This window comes from Delphinus delphis, chromosome 17 (genome assembly GCF_949987515.2).
Source record: "Delphinus delphis chromosome 17, mDelDel1.2, whole genome shotgun sequence".
Taxonomy (NCBI): domain Eukaryota; kingdom Metazoa; phylum Chordata; class Mammalia; order Artiodactyla; family Delphinidae; genus Delphinus; species Delphinus delphis.
In genome coordinates, this window is record NC_082699.1 from 45,140,296 (window position 1) to 45,167,496 (window position 27,201).

The 27,201-nt window shown below is 43.4% G+C and overlaps 1 protein-coding gene and 1 pseudogene across 2 annotated transcripts in view; one reads left to right on the forward strand and one right to left on the reverse strand.

Annotated features, from left to right (window-relative positions):
• Window positions 1–3,194: 3,194 nt before the first annotated feature.
• Window positions 3,195–4,604, forward strand: LOC132440261 (transcription factor-like 5 protein pseudogene; annotated as a pseudogene).
• A 19,119-nt stretch (window positions 4,605–23,723) lies between these two features.
• Window positions 23,724–27,201, reverse strand: part of YWHAZ (tyrosine 3-monooxygenase/tryptophan 5-monooxygenase activation protein zeta) — a 32,338-nt gene continuing 28,860 nt past the window's right edge. The window contains exons 6-7 of one of the 2 annotated variants that reach the window (XR_009516632.1): window positions 24,467–25,932; window positions 23,724–24,367 (exon numbers count right to left, since the gene is read on the reverse strand). Coding sequence is in view for 1 of the 2 variants with exons in the window: in XM_059994997.1 (XP_059850980.1) it covers window positions 25,873–25,932 (60 nt within the window). In the remaining variant the exon portion in view is untranslated. Of the gene's footprint in view, window positions 25,933–27,201 lie in introns of both variants that reach the window. The other variant, XM_059994997.1, reaches the window with a different exon arrangement.

Below are 27,201 nucleotides of genomic sequence, written 5' to 3' on the forward strand. Positions count from 1 at the left end.
CAAGAGAGCCACAGGGCCAGGCAGACTTCACAGAGCTGTAACTTTTGGGTGGCACACGGGTGCAGGTCTGGAGACCAGCTACCATAACCATAACGGAATTTGATTAGGGAAGTAGAACCACTGAGGGTACAAAATAAGAGGTTTGTTATATGAATAAGACCTTACACAATTGTGGAAGAAACTGAGAAAGAGGGGTTTAAAAGAAAGGGCTGGAAGACCAGCCTAAGCACTGGCATGGACGGACCAGTCAGTGCTTTCAGGGACCCTGGGGAGCCAGGAATGCCCAGCAGTTGGAGGGACCACACAAGGCTGGTGGATAAGCCCACGAGAGGTTGTTACCTCTGTGCCTGGGGTTGAGCCTGAAGTTGCTATTGGTCAGCAGGGCCAATGGTCAGAAAAAAGAGCTGGTCACAGATGTGGGAAGAATGAGGATAAGCTGGAACCTGCCAGCCCCTCTGGATCGTAATTTCACTACATTTAAAACAGCATGACTTTCAGAGACTATTGGTTAGCTTAGGCTAAATTCTTTTTTTTCTTTAATTTTTTTTTAAAGTTTTTTTTTTTTAATTAATTTACTTTTGTCTGCTGTTGGGTCTTTATTGCTACGTGCCGGCTTGCTCTAGTTGTGGTGAGCAGGGACTACTCTTCATTGTGGTGCGTGGGCTTCTCATTGTGGTGGCTTCTCTTGTTGCGGAGCACGGGCTCTAGGGGCGCAGGCTTCAGTAGTTGTGGCACACGGGCTCAGGAGTTGCAGCACATGGGCCCTAGAGTGCATGGGTTTCAGTAGTTGTGGCATGTGGGCTCCGTAGTTGTGGCTCCTGGGCTCTAGAGCACAGGCTCAGTAGTCGTGGAGCACAGGCTTAGGTGCTCCACGGCATGTGGGATCTTCCTGGACCATGGATCGAACCCATGTCCCCTGCATTGGCAGGCAAATTCTTAACCACTGAGCCACCAGGGAAGCCCAGGCTACATTCTTTTACAAAGAGAAAAAGCAATGCAAAGTCAGAGATTTATCCAAAACCATTTTCTAGCTTATATGAGCAATAATGATGATGATACCCAACATTTTTATACTCACTGGTATTAACACTTACCAGGCACCGTTCTTCTTCTTCTTTTTTTTTTTTTTACCAGGCACCATTTTAAGAGCTACATGTGCTGGGCATCATGCTAGCCTCTGGGGTTACCACGGTGAACAAAGCCTGACCCAGACCTCATCTGGTGGAGTGTCCAGACCAGTGGAGGTGGAAGCCATCATTTCAATGCACTCACAAATGAGAGTATAATTGCAGGCTGGTGTAGGATGAGGCAGTCATTAGTGATTCTATTATTCCCTGCACCGTCCACATACTAAAGCAGGAAAGTATATATTTTCTGGATAATTTTTTGCTAAAAGGGTCAAATTCCTTCTTAATATCTCTGCTCCCTGACTGCCTCCATCTGGCCCCTCCCTCTGAGGTCTGGGGCAGCATTTAGCTTCCCGTGTCTGTCCTGCCTCTCCACCTCACTCTGATTGTCTAATTTTCCCTTCTTGTCCTAGTATTTCTTCGCTTGTTGGGCTTGTTTGGCTACCAGCCCTCCTCCTGCCTCTGTTACAAAAAGGTAATTACAGAGATTAAAGGGAAAAAAGTAGTTGGCTAAATATTAAGTAGCCTTTCCCAAGAACGCTGAAGGCATTTTAAAACTGTACACAGCTATCTCCCCATTAGGTCATGCAGGCCTGGAAAATAGTGAGTGGTTTAAAATTTCTTCAAGGGGAGCATGAGTAGAAAACCCACAATTTAATCAAAAACAATCTCTGTAGGGCCCTAAAATCTTAATTGGTTGGAATGTGCTTTCATCCCGACTGACATCCTTCCTGGGGAAAATTGAAGCTAGGTGACAGCCAGTGCAAAGTCCCTAAACACAAGGAAAGGGCTTTTTATGAGTGACTGTCAGTGTTACCTATTAGAGAAAGTGCTTTGTTTTGGGTTACTGTTTCGCTTTGGGGGTTTCAGTTGGAAGGGGTGAAAGTATAAGGAAGTGGAAAGAAACATTTAATAGACTTTGTGAGTTTTCTGAAGTCATTATGTCTACTCATTTACGCTAACAAAATTTTTGTATTCTCAAATTTGATACTTAAGAGTCTCAACTCTTTAAGAATGAACATGTGCTATGGTCTGAATGTTTGTGTCCTCCCAAAATTCACATGTTGAAATCCTAACCTCCAAGGTGATGGTATTAGGAGGTGGAGACTTGGGAGGTGATTAAGTCATGAGAATGGAGCTCTCACAAATGAGATTAGTGGCCTCAGAAAAAGAGAACCCAGAGAGCTCACTTGCCCCTTTTGACATTTAAGTTTACAGTGAGAAGACAACCGGTTGTCTAGGAGGAAACAGGCTCTCACCAGACACTAGTGCCTTGACCTCGTACTTCCCAGCATCCAGAACTGTAAGAAATAAATTAATTTTCTTTATAAGCCACTCAGTCTGTGATATTTGTTATAGCAGCCTGAATGGACTAAGACACCATGGAAGTTCCAAAACCTGCAAATGTAACTCACCAGTTAAATTTGTGTCCCTGAGGTTACTGAGCAGGAATAATTGTTGAATGGGGCTAACTAGCCTTCTAGAAATCTCTTCTCAATGTGGCTGTGTGGTTCTCAGGGATGACTTGATCTCATTTAATCATCGCCTCTACCCTCTGGAGTAGTGAAATGACATCACTGCTGCTCACCACTCTGTCAGGTCCTCCTGTCTTTCTGGCAGGGAGGATTATGCTTCCTTTCCCCCTTTAAACTAGGCTTAGCCATTTAACTTGCTTTGGCCAATGAAATGTGAGTCACTTTTGCACGGAAGCATTTAAACTCTCTTCCCCTGCTACAGTGATCTTGGAAGCACATGTTGGTATAGAGGTGCCTTAAGACCAACGCACCCTGGAAAGAAGAACCAACTCATGGAGAACAGCTGCCCTGGAGAATCACTGGACCCACGGCTCTACTATGGAATTGCTGGACTTTTTGCGTGAGTGAGAAATAAACTGTAGTGGTATTAAGCAGCTGAGATTTGGGGGTCTTTGTTACTGCAGCATAAAATAGCCTATACTTTCTGATACCAGTAAATATTATTACCTTAATTTAGAGATAAAGAAATGGTAGAGCCCGCCCGGCCTAGCCCCGCCGGCCCGTACGCGCGCCCCACGCCGTTGGCGCCGGCATGTCGGGCCCCGGACAGCCGGAGCCGCCGCAGGCGGGCGGGCCGGCGGGCCCCGAGAGCGCGGACGCGGCGCTGGGCGAGGCGGGGCTGAGTTTCACGACCACCGACCTGAGCCTTGTGGAGATGACCGAGATCGAGTACACGCAGCTGCAGCACATCCTCTACTCGCACATGGAGGTGGCGGCGGCCGACGGCGAGCTCGAGACGCGCCTCAACTCGGCCCTCTTGGCGCGGAAGGCGGGGGTCTTCGCGGCGGCTGGGGGCGCGGCGGCGGGGGGCGCGCCGCCCGTGTACCCGGTGCTGTGCCCGCCTGCGCTGGCCGATGGCGGCTTCGCGGGCGCCAACCAGTGCCTGGGCCACATCGACTTCCAGGAGCTGCGCATGATGCTGCTGAGCGAGGCGGGCGCACCCCCCGCCGCCGAGAAGACGCCGGGCGCCGACGGCCCGGGCGCCGACGCACGCCGGCCCAAGGCGCCCGACGGCGCCGGCAAGGAGAACGTGGAGGGCGCGCCCGAGGCGCGGGCCAACTCGGCCGTGCGCGTCCGCCTGGAGGACCGCTTCAACAGCATCCCAGCCGAGCCCCCGCCAGCCCCGCGCGGCGCGGATGCCCCCGAGCCCGGCATGGCGCTCAACAATTTGGTAACTCTTATTCGCCATCCATCCGAATTAATGAATGTTCCTCTTCATCAGCAACAAAACAAATGTACAACATTAGTGAAAAATAAAACTGCTGCTGCAACTACTGCTCTGCAATTTACATACCCTCTGTTTACTGCAAATAGTTGCTCTACTAGTGGAAATTCTAATCTTTCACAAACACAGAGTTCTAGTAACTTATGTTCTGTACTTGAAGCTACCAAGCATCCAAGCTTTGCCTGAGCAGATTTGGATTAAAGTAGGAGAAGCGCTATGTAAACAAGCAATAAATAAGAGGAGTCGGAGTAGGGTACGTCAGTTGGACACAAACATAGAACGAAGAGCCCTTGGAGAGCTCCAGAATGTGGGTGAAGGCTCCACAGCAGCGCAGGGTGCTTGGCAAGTCGGTGGAGTCGTCCCAGGCCACCCTCGGGGAGCAGACCCAGAGCGGGCCCCAGCGGGGCAGGTCCCAGCGCAGGGAGAGGCACAACCGCATGGAAAGAGATAGAAGGCGCAGAATCCGCATTTGTTGTGATGAGTTGAATCTTTTAGTCCCGTTCTGCAACGCCGAGACCGATAAGGCAACGACTCTGCAGTGGACCACAGCGTTCCTGAAATATATTCAGGAAAGACATGGAGATTCTCTTAAAAAGGAATTTGAGAGTGTATTTTGCGGTAAAACTGGCTGAAGGCTAAAGTTGACCAGACCAGACTCCTTGGTGACGTGTCCCACACAGGAGAGTACAGAGTAGCCCACCTATGGAGATCAAGTGACTGGATGTGAACACTAATGCCTGGGAAGTAAACGGCTGTTCCTTCGTGACCCATAAACATTTCCTAAGACCCTGGAACTCAGCTCTGATAGTCTAACTCTAAAGGAACATGATTCAGCTGATGGGACTCCAGTGGGGACTTTGAAAGCACATTTTGTAAAAATATTTATCTAAAACAAAATGCTTACCGATTAATGTCCTCTTAGACCATTTGGGGAGGAAGACATCTTGACAATTAGTAAGTAATTTTTCAATTATCTGTCTGATTCCATCATGTTTTCTTAACATGATAACTTGAAAAATTAACATCCTTTGTAATTTCTTTAGTCTTAGAAGGTACATTGCTTTTTACTTATTTTATTTACATTTTAAATAAGCCCCCTTAGCAACTAGAACAAGTTAAATTGTTCTTAACTATAAGTAGTTTGGACATTTTATTTCATTTGTTTATCGCTTCCCCTTGTAATGATTTCTAGCTGCATAGAACTGTATTGCAAAATGCAGTCCTATTTTAAACCTTTCTGCTAGAAATTTTCCAGAGATCTCCTTTAAAGGTACTTTTGTCCATAAATGAAATATTGTCACGGTAGATTGCTTCAATGCCCTCATTTTCATATTGAGAGTCATTACTTTCTGTGTAATAAACTGTAGTGTTTGGAACTGAGTTTTTCAAATGAGTGGCTTTATTTATTACAATAGATAATACCAATAGACTTTAGTGCAATACAGTCACTTTCAATAAATACTGTCAATGGGAGATAGTTAAATGTTTGTACACAAAGGAGGCAGGTAAATCAGACGAGACCTTTGTATGGAAGGGATACTGTACATTAAATTCTTTATTTTTTTTGTAATACTGTGGCCAGTCATTAATCTGAAGATTTCATATATCGTTTTGTTTCCTAGCTATAGATCACCAGAACACTGAAGAATAAATATTTGAAAGTGAAAGTGACCAACGATTGTTTCTTTAATCACCCTGTATTTAGGATATAAGTCGTATGTTGCAGACTTCCACAGACTATGAGTTCCAAAGAGATCAGATTAACGTCAATCTCCAAAATACAGTGGTCCTGAGCCCCCAGCTGCTTGACTGCAAGCCCATAGGCCTTGTCCCCGCCCTCACTCTGTTCAATTCTCCCAGTTACTTGCAGGAGCCCCTATGTGCCCTCAAACCAGACTGTCTGTTGCTGGCAGTCACCATGGACTGTCCAATGTTACTCCTCTTATGCTCCAAATCCCACTCATTACTGTTCACTGCCTGAGATGCCACTGAAAGCTGTCTCACCATTGCCACTGCTGACTGGCCTTGTCACGGATGCTGCCCCAGGTGCAGTCTTGGCCGCTGATCCCTGGTGTGAGACGAGCCCGGAGTCTCACGAGGTCTCTGGTGAAGCCAGTTCCTTCAGTGCTGGTCCTCGGCCCCTAACAAAGGCTGTGTCCTGCTCAAGGAGCCAGGTGGGAAACAGCCAGCCCACGGTTGATCCCTTTCTCCTGGCCCTGCGCCTCTCCAGTGGCCGCTACACAGTCTACGCAACCCACTCACTCCTCTTCTCCACCACTCACACAACCAGGGGCTCCCGGGCAATCAGGGTGTACAAAGGAGCCAACAGAAGGAAGCCTGTGGTCCTTCTCCCCAGCTGCCCGGCCAAGATGCCCTGTTTGAACAATTCACAAGGATCTTGGGGGAAAAAAGAGCAACAAACAAGCAAAAACCTATAAATGTTCCTACACACAAAGCCTTTTTAAGTATGATGAAGAATTGGAAGAATTCTTAACTACATCTTTCCTCTTAGACTCTTGCATCTCTGCATGTGTAGGATGACAGCATATGGGTGTGGAAAACTGTACAAAATCTGAAAGGTGTCCACACCATATGATGGGGAACAGACTCAGAGAAAGAGTAGAAAAAGGAGATGAAAATGAAGGGCTGAGAAAGGAAGGGAGGAGTAACGGGGTAGGCATCCAGGCTGGAGCTTAATAATGAATGGTGTTCGCTGGCTCCCCGGGGAAGCCCTGGAGCCTCTACTGCTGATATAATTGAATTATTGATAGGAAATATATGAAGCTCTGGCCCAAACTGACAGCTGGAAGACAAGCTGACAGCAATTGAAATTGATTTTGCCCCCAATAAAGTGGAGGCATTTCTGATCTTCAGAGATGCTCAAGGCCCCTGTGGGCAGAGATGGTGAGGAGATCCAGGTTTTCAAAGGGTCTGTGACTCTCCCCGACCAGGTCTGGAAGCAGCAGGGGACCTTGGCCAGAATCATGGGCTTACCCAGTGATGTTATTTTTTTTGTTTTTTTTGTTTTTTTGTGGTATGCGGGCCTCTCACTGTTGTGGCCTCTTGCGTTGCAGAGCACAGGCTCTGGACGCGCAGACTCAGTGGCCATGGCTCACGGGCCGAGCCGCTCCGCGGCATGTGGGATCCTCCCAGACCGGGGCACGAACCCATGTCCCCTGCATGAGCAGGCAGACTCTCAACCACTGCGCCACCAGGGAAGCCCTGTTATTTTTTTTTTTTTAATTTTTATTGGAGTAGAGTTGATTTACAATGTTGTATTAGTTTCAGGTGTACAGCAAAGTGAATCAGTTATACATATACATATATCCATTCTTTTTTAGATTCTTTTCCCATATAGGCCATTACAGAGTATTGAGTAGAGTTCCCTGTGCTATACAGTAGGCCCTTATTAGTTATCTATTTTATATACAGTAGTGTGTATATGTCAATCCCAGTCTCCCAGTTTATCCCTCCCCCCTTCCCCCGTGATGTTCTTTATTTTAGTGTGAATCCCTGATGGCTCCTCCAGGACTCTGGGCATTTCTCAAGCAGTGTCCAGCTCCCACTCTAATCTGCTCACTCCAGTTGGAGCCTGTACTACTTTGCTAAGGGCTGATGTAACACAGTACAGTCGACCCTCAGTATCCACGGAGACTGGTTCCAAGACCAAAATCCCATAGTCAGCTTTCTGTACCTGCCATTCTGTATCCACGGCTCACCCAACTAGGGATCATGTCATACTGTACTTACTGCTGAAAAAAATCCACCTGTAAGTGGACCCACACCATTCAAACCTGTGTTGTTCAAGGGTCAACTATACCACAATCTGGGTGGCTTAAAAATGACAGAGATCTATCTATTGTCTCAGTTCTGGAGGTTAGTAGTCCGTGATCAAGGTGTCAGAAGGGTGGTTCCTTCTGAGGTTTCTGAAGAAGGCTCTGTTCCAGGTCTCTTTCCTTGCTGCTGGTGGTTTGCTAGCAATCCTTGGTGTTGCTTGGCTTATAGACACATCATCCCAATATCTGTCTTTATCTTCACACGGCACTCTCCCTGTGAGTGGGTCTGTCCCCACATCCAAATTTCCCCTTTTTATAAGGACACCAGTCATATTGGGTTAGGACCCACTCTACTGACCTCATCTTGATTATCCATTTGATGATTCTGTTTCCAAATAATTAAGAAATAAGGGTCCAAAGGGTCCTATTACCACAGTTTGCAATATATAAGTGTATCAAATCAAATAAATAAATGTACACAATGTTATATGTTAATTATATCTCAATAAAGCTAGGAAAAAAAGAAGCAGAAAACAAACAAACTCTATTACCAAATAAGGCCACATTCACAGGTACGGGAGCTTAGGACTTCAACACCTTTCTCTCCCATTGCAGAGCACAGGCTCTGGACGCGCAGGCTCAGTGGCCATGGCTCATAGGCCCAGCCGCTCCACGGCACGTGGGATCTTCCCATACCAGGGCACGAACCCGTGTCCCCTGCATCGGCAGGCGGACTCTCAACCACTGCGCCACCAGGGAAGCCCTTCAACACGTTTTTGAGGGAGACAGTTCAACCTATAACAGAGCGGTTTACACCAGACCTGGCTTTCTCTTCTTTGCAATGACTCCTGGCCCTCTTCATATAGAAGACTCTGCATTCTGCTTGTCTCCCGGGCCCGGCCCCAGGGGCATCCCGGCTCAGTCCTGGAGCTCCATGCCTTGTCTGCGCCCAGCTGGCTCCAGAGCGCTCTCAGGTAGGCACCGCTGGCCCTGAAGGCCCAGGGCTTTTGGACAATAGTGCCCTGTGTCACCGCCATTAGTCTCATCAGCTTCTACAGGGTCCGGACCACTTCTGTTCACCTAGTGTGCTCAAGCACCAGCCCTGCTAAGATGTGTGCAAGCACCATCCTGACAGATGCTAAGCCCGCAGAGCATCTGTTAGGGTGATAATCAACATCAGGAAAGTGGACTTGCTACAATGTTCATGTATCTCAAAGGTTAAGGGGAAAAAACCCTGTGTTTTCTCAGTCTCTGGGGTCATCGCCAGAGCACAGAACTAGTTCTCAAAGGATCTGTGTAGGAGTCCCAGCTCCCACTTACCAATTGGAGTGGCTTTGAGCAGATCATCGAACTCTCTGGCACTTTCTTCTCTCACCTGGAACACACATGCCTTGAACTAGGCATTTCTAAGTTCTTTGGCTCTACAATTCAAGGAGAACAGGCAGAAATCAGGCAGGAAGTATGTGTGATATATGGTGATATCTATTCTTCCTGGAAGCTACAGGGCAAATAAAGTCTCTGTTGTTCACTGGTGAAAATTTAGGGCCCAGCACACTACCTGGGGTATGTAAGGTGCTCAACTGATATTTGCTGAATAAATACAAGAATCCACGAATGAAGGAATGTCACAGAAATGCAATGATTTTCATAAATTCTGACCCTCTCACCCTGCCTGAGACAAGCTCTAGGAATAAGATTCCTTACAGTCACACTGTGTTCCTTAACTAGATCGGAGCAACTCTGGCATTAGAGGGGCTGAGTATGCCCCTAAAAGGGGGCAGGGACCCCAGGAAGGAGACCAGCGCTGAATGGCTTTTCTGAAACAAATTTTATCTGCAAGTTTCTCAGACACCCTTTTCTCAGCTCCCACTCTCTTAACTTGGTGTTGACTCAATCGTCAGGCCACCTGAAACTCTGGCATTTAACTATTGTCCCTCCCCAGGAAAATTCTCAAGAAAAGGGAAAGCCCTTGAGTAAAACAAAAATGTTGGCTTCCGTGCACTTGTTTGTAGAGGGGAATCCCAGAAGACAAAAAAATTCTCTCAGGATAAAAAAATGTACAATTTTTTTCCTCCCTCTGCTTCTTCCCCTCACTGTCCTTCTCTCCAACCTGGGCCTCTTCCCCCACCCAGGGCTCAGAAAAGGAGAAGAAGATAAAATAATTGCAGGAGAAACAGAGGTAAAGGAAAAGAAATGGACCAAACAAGGGATGTCCGAAGTTCTGGAGAGACTTTTGTCCTTTTTTTTTTACCAGAAAAAGGAAAAGATTATGTACATCCGGCATCTCAGCAAAAGAGAACTGGAGAACTCTAACCCCTCCTCCACCAAATCCTTGCACAACTGCCCCAGACACTGTGTGCCTTTCAGAATTGCCTCATCTGGCCCGGGGCCCCATGACCTGCAGCAGATCTGGAGCACCGTCCAGGGGGCTGGCCCGAGGGGCTGGGCAAGGGGGCAGCCGCTTCAGGAGCAGGTGTTGCAGGCCCAGGGCCAGGCGCGATGCTGAGTCCTGGAGATGCCTAGATGGGAAGGCAAAGGCTACAGGAGAGGCCCCGCAGGCACCACGGGGACCCACAGGGACCCACGGGAACGAGTTCTTGATTCTACATGGGGGCACCAGGGAGCCTTCACAGAGGAGCTGAGACTTGGGGGATAAGTAGGTGTTTGCCAAGGAGAAAAACAACGAGGGCGTTCCAGTCAAGGGAACAGCATGTGCAAAGGCACAGAGCTGTAATGGGAGCTGGAATAGTCTGTCAACCAGAAGCAATTAAGTAGGGCTGGATGGCACAGCTCGAGGTGAGAAGGAGAAGAAGGTGAGGTCAGGCTGAGAGGTGTGACTGTTGCTTGATGTGCTGAAGGAGGATACGGGAAAGGGACAGGGTGAGATTTGTGACCTAGACAGGGTAGGATTCAAGGTCAGGCGACCAGAAAGAGCAGTTGCTATGGACTGAATGTTTGTGTGCCCCTAAATTCCTAACCCTCAGTATAATGGTATCAGGAGGTGGGCCTTTGAGAGGTGCTTAGGGTATAAGGGTGGAACCCTGGTGAAAGGGACTGCATAAAAGACCCCAGAGGGCTCCCTGGACCCTCCCACCACGTGAGGATGCAGGGAGGAGTCTACCGCCCAGAAGAGGGCCCTCACCAGGCCATGTCTGCACCTGCTGTCAGTCTTTCAGCCTCCAGAACCGTGAGAAATAAATTCCTGTTGTTTATAACTACCCGGCCTCTGGTATTTTCTTATAGTAGCCTGAATGGGCAAAGGCAGAAGCCAAGAGGGGAATGAGCTCTAGACGCAGCATGGCAAGGTGGTGGTCAGGGGCTTGGCGGTTGATACTATCTGGCCGTCGGACAGTTCCTTAACCTGTCAGGGTCTCTCCTGTGAAATAGCACAGCATCTACACTTGAAGGCATTGTGATTATGAGAAATAAAGCAGGTGCCTGGCCTATAGGAGGCCCTCAGTGCGGAGAAGCCATGATTCGAAGTACAGTGGAGGCCCACTTAGTCACACTAAGACTGTGCAAATTCAACTAGCTACGCTCAGCAACGCCCTCCAGCCCCCCCCCCCCACAAAAAGTGCAAGAGAAAAAAAGGATTTCATTTTACTTATTGTGGTGCTTTAAAGATGGCCACAAATTCTTTGACACTCCTCCCATAGATAGCTGAGGTCTGTGTCTTGTCCCCTCGAGTTCAGACAGGCTCCGTACATGAATACAATGGAAACTTATCCAGCTATAAAAAGTGAAGTACTGATATCTGCTGCAATGTGGATGAACCTTGAAAACATCATGCTAAGTGAAAGAAGCTAGACAGAAAAAGCCACATATGCTATGATTACATGAATATGAAATGTCCAGGTCAGGTAAATCCACAGAGACAAAAAAGCAGATTGGTGGTTGCCAGGGGCTAGAGGGAGAAGGAAACAGGGAGCAGCTGCTTAATGGACATGCTATTACCTTTTGGGGGTGATGAAAATTGTTTAGAACTAAACAGAGGTGGTATTTGCACAACATTGTGAATGTACTAAATGCCACTGAATTGTTCACTATAAAATGATTAACATTGTGTTACATGAATTTCACATAAATACAAAAATAAAGGTAGTTGCCTTTGTGGAGCATAAAAAAGTATTTCTCATAATTTGGGGACTTTTTTCCCCCGTTGTAGAGAGCTTCAAAGGACATTTTGCATTTGTCAAAAATCACACATACTGGCCTGCCATGGAGGACTGAGTGCAGAATAAGAGAATTAGCCTTTTTCTTGCGGGGGAGGGGGGGCCATTTATTTATTTATTTATTGGCTGTGCCGGCTCTTAGTTGCACCGTGCGGGATCTTCATTGCCACGTGCGGGATCTTTCATTATGGCATGTGGGATCTAGTTCCCTGACCAGGGATCAACCCACGCCCCCTGCATTGGGAGCGTGGAGTCTTAGCCACTGGACCACCAGGGAAGCCCCGAGGATAAGCCATTTTCTTTGACAAACTTGGCAGCATTTCCAAAATGATAAAATGGTTTTAATCACATTAGTAATTGGAATATACCCAGACTACTGGTTTAATATGTATATTCCTAGTAGTGTAATATCCTATATGTAGGAAAAAATCCACTAATGTGAGCACTTAGAATTTGTAGACTCCACTTAAAATTCTGTAGAGAATTGTTCTCTTATCAGGAGCGTATTGATTAAAGGGTAACAGTTTGAGGACTAGACATCCCACATGTTAATGCTGGGGGGGGGTGGGAAGGAGCGGCTAACAGAAGCAGGGAAATACGACGCTTGCTTCTGGGGCTTGAGTGTTTCCTTTAGCATTCCTGGTGGTACCAAGAAATGGTGAGTCGGGTGGGAATCACTGGGAATGCTTTGGCAATACGATGGATGAGTTGAGGACGAATTCTGGGGAATGGGGACAGCGTGGAGCTCAGAGGCCTGACTATTATGGTTTTGTGTGGGGTTACAGTCCGGGAGATCAACCAGGGAGACAAGTGCTGCTTTGAGCGGCAGTGCCGCCCTAGTTCCTAGGGAGCCGATGTTCTTTAAAACCTTGCCCTAGATTCGCTGAGCAGTCAGTCCTTGGAGCAAGGTGAGGGTTTTCAGAGGTGGCCCTTAAAAAGCCTTCTTCAAGGATCGACTTAGCATTTGGGGGGGTCATCACAACCTATTTCATTAAGGTGGAGATAAATACAAGGATTCAGATTACGAGCACAGGAAATACCCCGATTCGGGGTCAGGAGACCCGACTTACGGTCTCAGTCATGTCACCAACTGCATGACGTCAGGCAAGTCACTGAACTTCTCTATTGCCCGCTTCTGTCAAGTGAGAGGCAGCCCCAGAAGCCCTCCCCAGCAGTCGGTTCTAAGTCGGTATCATTCTAGAAGAACACAAACATATAGTTACACTGACCAGCTCATCTCTAAGCTAGAAGCCTGGGGATGAATATGTTTTATAAACTATAAAAGCCATGCGAAGGTAAGGAATTTTCTTCCGGAGGCTGAAAACACTAAGGTATATTTAATTCTCTCAATCAACAATCATACATAGGGCAACAGATACTTAGCGAGCTCTGTGCTGGGTGCTGAGAATATCAAAGAAATGTAGAACAAGCCCCTGACCTGGAGATGCCTAGAGTCAAGAGAGGAGACAGCCAAGGGCAGTGACTGTTGAGACAGGGGAGTCCTTGCACAAGGAGGCATTCAATCCGAGTCTCAAAGAATAATATTGTAGCCAAGGTGCATTTGTCTTCAAGGAATAGAAATCTCTTCAAATTAGGAATTGAGAGATCTCCTGGAACCTAAGCCAGGAAATGAGTTATGTAGCCCAGGGTCGTTAATCTGGAACAGGACAGTGGAAAGTGTAGAGGAGACACAGAGGCTCCCTGCCCCTCCCTTCCTCTCTCTCTCTCTCTTTCATTCCCCCTCTCTCTCTCACTCCTTCCCTCCCTCCCTCCCTGCCTCCTTCTCATTTCTGACTCCCTCTGTGTGTCTCTTCCTTCTCCTCTGTAGATCAGCTTCTCTGCTGGCTCATCAGTTTATAAGTGATCCCCAAATGGCTGTCATAGGCTCCAAGCCCAGAATCCAAATAAACTTCTACTACCATTTTTTTTTTTTTTTTTTCGCGGTATGCGGGCCTCTCACTGTTGTGGCCTCTCCCGTTGCAGAGCACAGGCTCCGGACGCGCAGGCTCAGCGGCCATGGCTCACGGGCCCAGCCGCTCCGCGGCATGTGGGCTCTTCCCGGACCGGGGCACGAACCCGTGTCCGCTGCATCGGCAGGCGGACTCTCAACCACTGCGCCACCAGGGAAGCCCCAGCACCATTTTTGATTTGCTTTGTTTTTGTGTATTTATCACTACCTGGCCACAGTGTATAGAAGCTGATGGATCCAGCTCAATTCTCCAATCCAGGACACCCAACTCACTAGCCAGCCAATGGTCAGCTGTTTGGGGCTCAGCTGACCATCTCTGGTCCAATCAACAGAGCGCGTACTATCGGGAACTCTCTCTTCCAAGGGCCAGGCAAGCTACGGAGGAGTAGCTGGCTTGTTTGTTGATGTTGAATCTCGTGGAGAAGAGGTAGGAAGAGAGATGGAAAGGGCAAGGTAGTAGCACGTGTGAAGGACCGTAGGTCCATCTTGGCATAATGAGGCATCTTGAGAGGCTCCGTAAAGGACACCTCCATCCAGAGGTACTATTTGAATAACAACATCTTAACTGGAGAGAACTGGGCACCAGCGCATCAGAACAGGCAGCGGCTGTCAACAGCCGGAATGGCATTAATGGCTGAATATCAGGCCTGCCTTTACGTATTATGAAAGCTTTTCATGCACCTGCATTTTCACTAAAGGGTGTGGCCCTCTCTTATCAGACTCCCCTGACCTCACTTTCTCTTTTATCAAATGGACAGTTCTCAGACCGGGGAGAAGAGTCGGCTCTGTGGGCTGGGTCCGGGCTGGGCTTCACTTCCACACCGCCTGTGGAGTGGATGGCACGGTTGTGCCTTCTGCCTGCTGCTAGGGTCTTAGGGGACTTGATCTGCCTGAGGGAGTTTAGGAGCTGACTTTCCCTTTCTCAGCCTTTCTGAGGAGAAGGAGAAGGAGGGAGCTAAGTGTTCGAGCCCCATTGGAGGCTGCAGAGAATTCTGGAAGAGTGAGTACTAAAAACAGGGGAAGTTTCTGAAAAGGGTTTCTCAGCCAGCAGTACTTTAGCCCTGGCTGGGGCGAGTCACTGCCATTCTGTGTAGACGAATGACTCATCTGAGTGACTCTCTCCCTTGCCAGAGGGGCCACTGGTACTTATGGAGCACCTCCTATGTGCCAGACATTGAGCTAGATGTGATGTGTATCATCTCATTCAATCCTTGCAAGGATTCGATCCCAGACTGTCTCCACAGCCCACACTCAGATTCACTGCATGAACTTTTGCATCCCAAACATCCTTAGAGCCCACCTATTTCATATGAAGCTCTGGGTACTGTCAGAAAAACAACCAACATTTGGAAATAAGGCAGATAAGGTGGACGGCACATCCTTTCCATATCATAGCAGGAAAAGACCACCCAAGAGTGTCTGGAATTACCCTGCCCAATGCAATAGCCACTAGCCATTGCGGCTACTGAGCTTCTGAGTGGTTGCCTCTGAATTGAGACATGCTGTAAGTGGAAAATCTACACTGGATTTCATAGACTTAGCATGGAAAAAAATTGTAACATAGCTTATTAATAATTTTCATGTTGATTACATGTTGAAGTGATAATATTTCAGATATATTGGGTTAAATAAAATTTATTACTAAAATTAATTTCACCTGCTTTTTTAATACGGCAACTCAAAAATTTAAAATTACGTATGTGGTTTGTATTTTATTTCTATTGTAAGCACTGGTCCAGTGGAATGTACTTAGTACATCTCATTGTTTCCTATTGATTAAAAGTCCCACACTTAGTGATGTTACTTGTTAATTTATAAATTTTGTCCAGGGACTTCCCTGGTGGTACAGTGGTTGCTGGGGCAGTGATTAAGAACCCACATACTATTGTAAGCACTGGTCCAGTGGAATGTACTTAGTACATCTCATTGTTTCCTATTGATTAAAAGTCCCACACTTAGTGATGTTACTTGTTAATTTATAAATTTTGTCCAGGGACTTCCCTGGTGGTACAGTGGTTGCTGGGGCAGTGATTAAGAACCCACATACCAACGCAAGGGACATGGGTTCGAGCCCTGGTCTGGGAAGATCCCACATGCCGCGGAGCAACTAAGCCCGTGCGCCACAACTACTGAGCCTCCGCTCTAGAGCCCGCGAGCCACGACTACTGAGCCTGCGTGCCACTACTACTGAAGCCTGCGCCTAGAGCCCGTGCTCCACAGCAAGAGAAGCCACCGCGATGAGAAGCCCGTGCACCGCAACAAAGAGTAGCCCCCGCTGGCCGCAACTAGAGAAAGCCCGCGCGCAGCAACGAAGCCAAATATAAATAAATAAATGAATTATAAATTTTGTCCAGTAAAGAGGCAGATAATTTCTGTTGAGTGGAACAAATAACCCTTAAGGATTAACTGGTTTTATATCTAACCCAGCCATTGTGTCCTAACATTTTGTTATTAAATTTCGTTGTTAAATCCTAACATCTTGGCTTCTCACATATTGGTTCCCTCATTAATTAATGAGTTTCAAAGAATCCTTGACACGTTCATGACACATTTGAGAGTTGTGATTTTTACTTCTGAGACAAGCACTGTCTAATAGAAATAGAATGCAAGCCACATATGTAATTTTAAATTTTCTAGTAGTCACATTAAAAAGTAAAATTAGGACTTCCCTGGTGGCGCAGTGGTTGAGAGTGCGCCTGTCGATGCAGGAGACACGGGTTCGTGCCCCGGTCCGCGAAGATGCCACATGCCGCGGAGCGGCTGGGCCCGTGAGCCATGGCCGCTGAGCCTGCGTGTCCGGAGCCTGTGCTCTGCAACGGGAGAGGCCACAACAGTGAGAGGCCCGCGTACCGCAAAAACAAAAAGGGAAAATTAATTTTTAAAATATATGCCTTTTAATTCTATATGCAGCAAACATTATCATTTCTACCTATAATCAAGATAAAAACATCTTGATTGATAAAAACGTTATCAATGAGATATTTTACATTCTTTTTTCATACTAAGCCTCAGAAATCCGGCACAGCTCAGTCTGGACCAGACACATTTCAAGTTCTTCACAGTCACCTGTGGCGAGTGGCTCCTGCACTGGACAGTGCGGATTTTGACTTTATCCTTTGAAGTAAAGAATATGACCAACAAATAAAGGCAGCTTGAGACATCTGGGGTCCATGTGTGAGCTGGAAGGCAGTTGTCTCTATAAAGACAACCAGAGGCCTGGGCGGAGCAGGGCTGTACCTGAAAGTGTGTCCCAGTGCTCACATCACTTCAGTGGGACTCCTGAAAAAGGGCACAACCTGAAACTAATGAGAAAACATCAGGGAAAAATAAACAATAAAAAAAGAAACATTCTATAAATTAATTGGTCTGTACTCTTCAAAATGCCATGAAGACAAAAACCGAGAAATTGTTCCAGATTAAAGGAAACTAAAGAGACATAACAACTAAATACATACAACTGAAGATCCTGGATTGGATCTGAGACCCAGACAAAAAGTTTTTTTCTTCTGCCACAAAGGTCATTTGTAGGATAACTGGTAGATTTGAATAAGGTCTGCAGATTAGATATTAGTATCACATCAGTGTAAATTTTCTGGTTTTGATAATTATATAGTTTCATATGAGACTTTTTTTTTTTTTTTTTTTTGGCTGTGCTGCGCACCTTGCGGTATCTTAGTTCCCGGAGGTGAAAGCGCTGAGTCCTTAACCACTGGGCTGCTGGGGAATTCCTGAGACTATCTTTTTTTAAAGAAATAAACACTCAAGCATATAGAGGTAAAGAGGCATCATACCTCTCAAATTTACTCTCAAATGATTCAGAAAAAAATATTTAAGGAGAAAAATGTGGTAATATATTGACATTTGGAAAATCTAGGTGAAAGGTACATAAAAATTCTTTGTACTATTTTTGCAACTTTTTTGTAAGTCTAAAATTTTAAGAAGACTATTTCACGTTTGCTACTCTAGTTAAGAATATGCAACCAAAAAAGGCCTTTAACTCCAAATTACCTGAAGTTCCACAATGTTGAGTCTATTTCTTTGATGAGAGGCCACTCTCAAGTTTTGCTAAATGATACAATCAAGATTTAAAAAATAAGATACAATATATAATAAATGTTTTTTTCTTAATAAAAGACAAGACTTTATTCTCAGGAAAAAATAGTTGCTGTTTTGTGTCATTAGGCAGAAAAGATTTTATTTCCTGGGAAAAGTAAAATTCCTCATTGTTAGTGTTTTGCTTTAAAGTTCCTTGAAAGAAAGAAAAAGAAATGAAACAAAAAAATCAAGTAGGAAATAGGAACATGTTTTCTTAGTTTGTTGAGCTGGGTTTTAGTTCTAAATTAGATTACTGGCCAGATTACTCAACTACCTGTTCAATTCATTTTTTTCAGTGTCTTTTTAATTTTTTTCATTTTTGTTTCTATTCTTTCTTTCACCTTCTTAATATATCAAACACATTTTATAACTTCTTTCAGATGGCTCTTTCACTCAAGCTCTTGGTGAGCTAGTCCTTTGTCTTTTGCAGACTCACCCTTGTCATTTTTCACTGAGCTGAGATCGTTTTATAAGTGGGGATGAAGATCTAATTGCACTTCCTGTTAAAGCTCCTTTCCTTTGTGGTCCACTACTGGAGGGACTTGTGGGCAGCTTCATTCTCCATGTCCTCACCTGGCCCACTCCTCCCTCAGCCACTGGCTGCACTCGCTCCACCGCGGTTGCCTTGGGTGGAGGGCGGAAAAGGTCTCACAGGATGGAACCTGAAGGAAACTAGGCACTGCTCTCCTCTGACCATGACAGTTGTTACAGCCAACTTTCTTAGTCACTCGCTGATTCTTTGGAGACAAGTCACAGGTTAGATCTTGAGCACTCTCACCATCAGCTGCTGCTGCTCTGCCCCTCAGACTATGGTACAGGGATCCTATCCAGGCAGCCCTTTTAGGCCAAGTTCCTTGTCTTGATTCTGGCTTCCTGGAAACACGTCTACATTCTTCGCCTCCACAAACCCTGAGAGAGTGGACGATTTCTTAATGCAGTTACTTCTCACGGCTCTGCCATCAGCATTGCCAGCTAGACACTATCTCGACTTGAGAATTTCCAATGAGCCTAGCTTCACTCTGTGTCGTATATTAGATTCCAGAATAGTTTGTGAAGTGCCCCCCTCCTCTCCTCCACTGAGCAGGCAGGTGATGCTGGAGGGACATGCCCAGCACTCTAAAGCATTCTCCAAAGAAATTGTCTCATTTCCAATTTTTCTGGCTCTTCTACCTTGATCCTTCATAAGACCCTCCAAGTATGGACTAAAGTCACCAAAAATGACTTTCTGGACACCTCTCTTGCAAATCCTGGGAAAGAAAATAAAGGACCAACAACCATATGTCTATTTGACCTAGTACTGTTTATGGATCATATAAGTAGATTTTGTACTTTAAACTCAAGTCAGTAGACTTTCCCTACAGAAGCCAATTAAGAACTCTTCAATCCAAGAGAAGATGAGGAAAAAATATTGAAAAATTTAAGACTTGGCTATACATAGGGTACGATAGGAGATGCCTCAGTGATTCAGGACTGAATGCAGTGTTTCCTCTAAAGGTTAAGAAGTGAGGAACCTTAGGCTGAATCTGCTGGCTTGGCTGGTATGACAAAATTCCTCAGGCCTCACAAGGACAGACTCAGAACGTGCTACCAGAAGTTCTTGAAGACTTTCCTCTTTCGAAACCCTTCACTTTTCACTTGCTTCCGTATTTCCTAATACAGCCTTCCCAGCTCAGTCATTCTTCTGCCCAGATCTCTGGTTCTTGCTTCACGCTGCTGCGGAGTTAAATGGAAAGGATCGTAGGACAGTTTTAGGGTGTAATGTATGGGGCAGCAATTTTTAAGTCTCTATTGACAGTTTCACATGCTGTTTCATCAAACTTGCTATTTTTCATATTTTAAAACTGTGCCAATCTCTTTACCATTCAAGCAAGCCTTTGACTAATGAATTTATTGGCCTACTGTACTGTCTCATTTAGTTCCTTTCCTTTCTGTGACTTCTCATGCCCAGAACTGGATTAATCATAGTCCTTGTTTCACCCGTTCTTGAATGGATCTTTCTAATGAGTATTTGTGAACCCACCGCCCTGCTCCCAAGCTGATAACTTACACTTACCTTGTCTTCCTGACCTAGCCTGTCCCCCTGCTTCTTCTCCAGTTAACCTCTAAATTTTGTACTTGTCATTCATACCCTTGGCAAAGGAAAGTTTTGTCACATATATGTACGCCTAAGCATAAGATCTGCTCATTTTTGAACTTTATAAAGATATTGTACTGTTTTATGTAGTTTACTGGGGCTATTTTCCCCTCAATATTGTTATTAAAATTCAACCATGTTCCCGACTGGACTATAGTTGACTTATTTTCACAAATGAAGACGATGTCATCAGGAAAATATCCATTTCCTTTCAATGAACATTTGGATCGTCTCCAATTTATTCGAATTCAAATTGTGCAGCTCTGAATAATCTTTTTCAATTTCCTGAAAGCACACATGCAAGTATTTTAAATACTTAAAAAAGATATGCTCAACAGAGAATTGCTCAGTTGTAGAGATGTGGAATGTTCAACTTCACAATACCAAATTGTTTTCCAAAGGGATGTACTAATTTAAACTCCCATCAGCAATGTATGAGATCTCCATCCACAACTTCTCTAACGTCTGGTATGGCCAGACTTTCAAACTATGCTAATCAAGATTGTGGTCTTGGTTTGCATTTTCCTGGTTAAGCCTCTTTTCATGTATTTATTGATCAGATATCTCTTCTATAAAAATGCACTTTTAAAATCTTTGTCCATTTTTCTATTTTCTTGTAATTCTTTATATATTTATACCAACTTTTTGTCCACTAGGTTTTTTCTCAGGTGCTTCTTTCCACTTCCAGATATAAAAATTTCTATGCAATTGAATTTATATTAACGTTCATATATAAAGATCCTGAATTTACATATAATTTTTCTAGTTAGGTTTTCTATGTCCATCTTAAGAGATTCTTCCTCACAAACTTCAAGGTCAGCAAGTTATTCATTTACATCTTATGAACATTCCAAAGTTTGCTTTTAAATCTTTCATTTTTAATTTGACTTCTGCCACGCCTCGTGGCTTGCGGGATCTTAGTTCCCCAACCAGGGATTGAATCCGTGCCCTCGGCAGTGAGTCCTAACCACTTGACTGACAGGGAATTCCCTGGATTTGATTTTTATGCATGGCAGGAGTTAAGGAAAACAGTAGAAACGGCATTCATTAAAAATACAAACAAACAAAAACCCCCATAAAATCATGTGTTACCTTTCTTCTCTTGACACACTAGAAGTTCTAAAGTACCTACCTGTTTCCAAACTAAACCAGGATCATTAATGTGAAAAACCTTTTGTGACAGGTAAACTTTATCATTAATCTCTGCTTGGGAAACATGATCTGCTGAGCAGATCCACAAACTTTTGTTTTGCAGACTGAAGTTCTCAAGTTTAGAAACAGCTTTCATTTTTGGGGGCTGGGGGCCGCCATGGTTTTACACGCCCTTGTTTTCCCAAACGTTACACATTCCCTCTCCTCCTATAGATTTCAGCAATGTGGACACTAAGATATTACAGCTCATGAAGTAAATGCATATCCCTGGGCTTTAGAAATTAGAATCCCAGAGACTGGGTGCTGGGAATAAGCACTTTAACCCTGATTTGATCAAAAGCATTAAAAGTGAAAGCCACTTGCCTGTTACTTAGAAAGCAGAGCCTATTTCTTCTTCCTACACTCTCTCACAGAGTTCCTCACCTGTGAGTGCACGGAAGTCGTCTTTAAATTCTCCTATCTTGATGCCTTTGTTCATACTCCGTCGGATACCATCCATTCTGCAAGTCTGACTCAAACATAAATCTTCTCTGAAAAGTCCTTCTTAATCACTCAGAACAGTGACTGGCCCTAACCAACCTCCGATAATAAAAAAAAAAATGTAAGCCCCTACTGAAATACTGATAGGTTTTAGAAGTTCTTGAATTGGAAATAAATTTACTACGGACAAGTCTTCGACTAACATTAGTTAAGTTTGGTCTTTCAGACATTTTATGAAATGGACTTATAAGAAAAAAAGTACTCATCACCAACGGAGTCCCTGGCATCACCTAGGATTGATAATAGCTGTGCCTAAATATATGCATTCAATATATTCTTGGTTTCTGCATCCAAAAGACACATATGCTTGCTTGACCAGCAGGATGGTTGGATATTCTTACAAACTGAGTAATTATGGTACACAGGTCAGAAGCATATGTCTTCCAAATAGTTGGTCTACCATCAAGTTTTGAAATACTTGGGGGTTGACAGTCATACATATCAAAGGACCCAGGTGAGTAGCATAACCAGACTTGGATGTATACAAGCAACATTTTTAAGGTTAGTTTTCAGACTTTTAAAGCAGATCTACCACTGTGTTGGGTTCTTGAATACCATGTTGTTATCCAAGAGTATCAGTTTCCTTAGAGGCCTGTTGTAAAGTTTCTAAAAAAACAAAAAACAAAAATCCTACAAAGACCCAGCAGTATCTTATGTTTAGGTCTCCAGTCTATTAAAAGGAACTAGAATTAATCGAGATTGTGACTGCTATAGGTCACACTAAAAATAACAGAAAAGTACTTTACAGATGCAATTTTCAGAAAAGTATCCAAGTCCAGCCATTTTCCAAGGGCCCCATCTAAGCCACCACCTTAAGACTGTAGATATTTCAATTCCACCACTGTAATTTCCTATATGGTGTATAACGAAGTATAATAAAGCAATTTATTTAATGATTCCTTCACCTTTTCCCACAGGAAGGTGTGTATCTCTTAGCACCAGTTAAAGTTCCTCACACACTGCAGGCTCTCGTGCAGTGACTATGATGTACTTGAATCCAAACACACTGCCATTCTCTCCTAATGGAGAGAAACCATTTAAATGATGCCACCACCGCTGAAAAGGGTCACATTCTTAGATCTACATTCAGAGCCTCCTGAAGATATTTAAACATCTCACCATTTTTAGAGTTCCCAAATTATTCAATCAAGTTGAGACCTGACCTCAAATAATCTAAGATTGCAGATTACAAATTGGCTTTAACTAGTTTTAAAATATGTACTGGGCCATGGCAGGATTGGTGACTATTTTTAGGGAAGACAGGAAAAGGACTGAGCTCCTATAGTTACTAAGCCACTTGACATTACATTCTTTTAATTCTTTTGCTCCCCCACACCAATTTCTATCTTCATCACACAAAAAACTAACAGCTATTAACTGGAAAAGCCAAGACCATAGGCCAAAGTGGCAGCAAAATCCATCCTTTTAACTGATCACACTCCTGCCCACTCTCAAGGCACAACTCTGAAGTGGACATAATACATTTAACAACTCCAATACTACACACACACACCAAATACATTACATTGCTGGAGTCTCCAAATTCCTGAAACTGTTGACAGAAACAGACATGAAGCCTGAATTTGGGGCAATTTAAGAAATGTTATAAAAATTTATTGTTCAAATCTCAAGGCAAAAAAATCTCAGGTGGAAATCTTCCTTTATCTACTGGGCACTACTATGTAGAAACCTATTAACACCTAATATTAATGAAGTATTATCACAATTTATTTCAGAATCAAAGTAGTAGATAAGACTGAGGCACATAAATAGGCAAATGAGACAAGCTTTAGATTTTATTTATAATTTACTTGAATAAAACCCATCTCCTCAGTCTTACTTCATTCTCCATAGCTATAAAATGATTATTTCATGTCCTTGGCCTGGGGGTCAGGAAAAATCAATAGAAAAAGAAAAGAGCTGTGTGTGAAGATGCATTATGATGTTGTCCCAAATGCATAAGAGATCTTTTTCTCCTTGAAAGAAAGACCCCAAGGCCTCCATTGCACTTTTATTTGAATGTAACATTTGGGACAATTGTCCCAAAGGGCTGATATTTCCCAATTTAATCTGAGGTCATAATAAAACAAGCAACAAAACAGTATTCGGGATTTCAGTTCTCACCCTTATCATCAAGACTCACTGCCTCCCATCATCAGTATTTATTGAGCATTTACAGTGTACTAGGCACAATAGAACATACAGAAAACATTGTCCCTGCTCTCAAGGAGCTTACATTCTAAAAGAAAAAAAAAATACACCTCTTTTAAAATGGTATTTTTGTTTGGTGTTTTCTGCAAGGTACTGAGGAAATAGCTTGTAGGGTGAGCTTTGGGTATAACTTAGCCCCATCATTATTCAGAGAGGAAGAGGAAGGATTTTAAAGGCAAAGACAATGACAGACCATTCAGGATAGGTAGGGTTTACAGGGAGATAAACACAATCTCATCAACTAGGGAGAGATCTGCTGCAGTGTATAGGATGAGGGAAATAGTTTGTGGGATGCAAGCAAAGGAAGCAGGGTATCCTTAGGCATTGAGTGGAGCCAGAAAGATCATGCGGCCTTTTCCCCAAGAACATGGCCACCAAGTAGGAACGGTTGGTGACAAGACACAAGGCTTAAAAAAGGTAATCCTGTGCACCTGACAAATAGAAAGAATAAAAGATCAAAATTGAAGGCAGGCTATAAGAGTATCAAGAAATTCTTAAAAACAAAAGTGATTTGGAAGCACGAAACTTACAGTTAATGCTACCCAATGTCATGATGGGCCAAGAACATTGCAGCTTCCTAAGTTAGAAAATGCCATATACCAAAATTTTAAATGGAACACATTACTTTTTTTTTCATTCAATCCCCCTGTCTCTGAAAAAAAAAAAAAAAAATTTTTTCAGGGGGATGGGGAAGTAGGGACATGGTTGGGAACAGTAGTAGCTATCTTAGTAGTATTTTGCTGTTATGATAAACTTTGTATTCAAACTTAGTAAAAGCCCATTTAGCTGCCAAGAGGGAATAAGGAATAAATTTCCAAAAATGTACAATTTTCTTTAGAGAAGTTTCAGAACCAAAAGACTAATTTACATGAAAAGCTGTAGAGAAAGTAGTTGAAAAGTCCATTCATAAAACTTTTATTCCACTTACATGAACTTAATACACATGTTCTTAACAATTATGCTTGGATTGTTCATGAAAATCTCATAAGACATTAAACAAAGCTAGCCATCATCTCAAGTTATTTCCCTGTTAACTATTTTTACAGCACATGCATGTTAGGCAAGTATCAAAAAAAAAAAAAAAACCCAAAAAACAAAACAAAAACAAAACAAAACAAAACCCACAAAAGCAAAAAAAAAACCTAAAAAATGTTAAATACATGGGTTTTTTGTTTTACTGCTGCGCTTGATACACATGAAGTAATGAATATCAAGCAATTCATTTTTACTGCATCTTTACTTGTACATTTGTTCTTAGGTTGCCTAAAACATTTAAATACAAATAAAATGAGTGTAGCAAAAATAATGAAAGCAAACAGCAGTTAACTTTACAAATAATGGAATGTGAACCGTTTCTGCCCTTATCCAGAGTAAATTGAGTCACAACTAAAGGAACGCTTCTGTAGCTGTAGTCAATGGTGTGCACATTGAGACTTGAGTATTCCACAGATAACACATGGTTTAACATGTAATATCCATGGGGTATCTATTTCTACTATAGCCTTATAAGTGCTCCAAACCTTAAAGTACCCACAGCTACACCTGTGACTGGAACCAATTATCCCTTTTATTCCCCACCAGGACAAACCAATACGAGGCAGTTTTCTTTGCTTAGACATGGAAGCAGTTTTAACACTGGCCCTTGTGAAGCCACAATGTACCAAAAGTACTATGCCAAACATTTATAACTTGTATAAAAATTCCACATTCCCATATTGGCCACCTCAAGATGAAAACAGATAACTCCCTAAATGTTAACTGGCTCTACTCCCCTAATATTAAACATAAAAACCACATGGGAAATATAGAAATTCAAATAGAAGTAACATAAACCTGTCATAAATCGTAAACAAAAAACTATTTGTGGGACAGCATGGATGACAAATGGTCTACTGTGTAAATTTTAGAATGAGGCAGACAAAAGTTGGAAGGCCTTTTAATTTTCCCCTCCTTCTCCTGCTTCAGCTTCGTCTCCTTGGGTATCCGATGTCCACAACTAGTTAAAAGAGGAAGGGGGGGGAGGGAGGGAGGGAGAGAGAGAAATTTTAGTATATTTCAGTTTAAAAAAACCTTAATATATATGCCAAAGTACCAGAATCTAAGCAGTTTTTGTTGGAAGGCTTTCTTTAAAAAATTGCAGCATTTAAGATAGCTTCAAGATGTAAAACGCCTCCAGGGAATTATATTCAATATCCTGTGATAAACCACAATGGAAAATAATATGAAAAAGAATGTATATGTGTATAACTGAATCCCTTTGCTCTATAGCAGAAATTAACACAACATTGGAAATCAACTATACTTCAATACAATAAATTTTAAAAAAAGATATAAAAGACATCAACATAATACATTTATTTCCTCCCTAATCATTCTGTAAGCATAGTAAGTACACAACAGAGTTGTCTTCAAATAACAAAGTCAGATACAGGAAATTCTTGGTTATTCATAGGTGAAGAAAAAGTAGAAGAAATCATAGAAACACTACAGTTCTAAATATCAATAGCTATCAGAATAGTAGATTGTCCCAAATAGCCCCAGTGAGAGACGGATGTGTAAGTTTAGTGCAACTAAACCAGAATCATCAAATTCAGTCCCCATGCTCAAGGAGCTCAGGCTGACTACTTTCCCCTGGTAGACTTTAGACTGCCACTCTAAAGAGAATACCACACTCTATGAAACTCAAGAGTCAGGATCAAGTCAGAACTAAAATACAAATTTAACTAACATTTTTAGTTTACAAAAAAAACACAAAAACTACCTTTGTGAATTTGTCTGATTCAAAATAAATAGATGAACACAAAACAGTATGGTCAGAACCAAATCTTCGAAGAGGTAAAAACTGAATTGTCCCATAGTAGTAGGCCTATGGTGTCTACTAATTTTTAGATTGTTACAGTTTTTCAGCAGCTTAAAAAGATGATTTCAAAATTATCTCAGCTGTTTCAAATATTTTTTTTACAAGTCTTAGCACTCTATAATGATTTTTAGAGGAAATTATAAAAGGATTGTTTCAAGATACCTTAAATTTTATATTGCTTATACACTGCAGAATGAAGGGGGGGAAAGCCCAATATTTTTCTATCCCCCAAATCACCCATTAGTTTTATTTATTTATTAACCAAATATGTTACTGGCCTGGAAAGGAGACTTCTTTGAACATCATACAGTTATCTGAATGACCTAGAAGTCTGTAAGCTTCTATAAAACTGGTGGTCTTGTAAGACAAGATGGAATTATTTTTTTATCATCTCTTTCCAGTTCT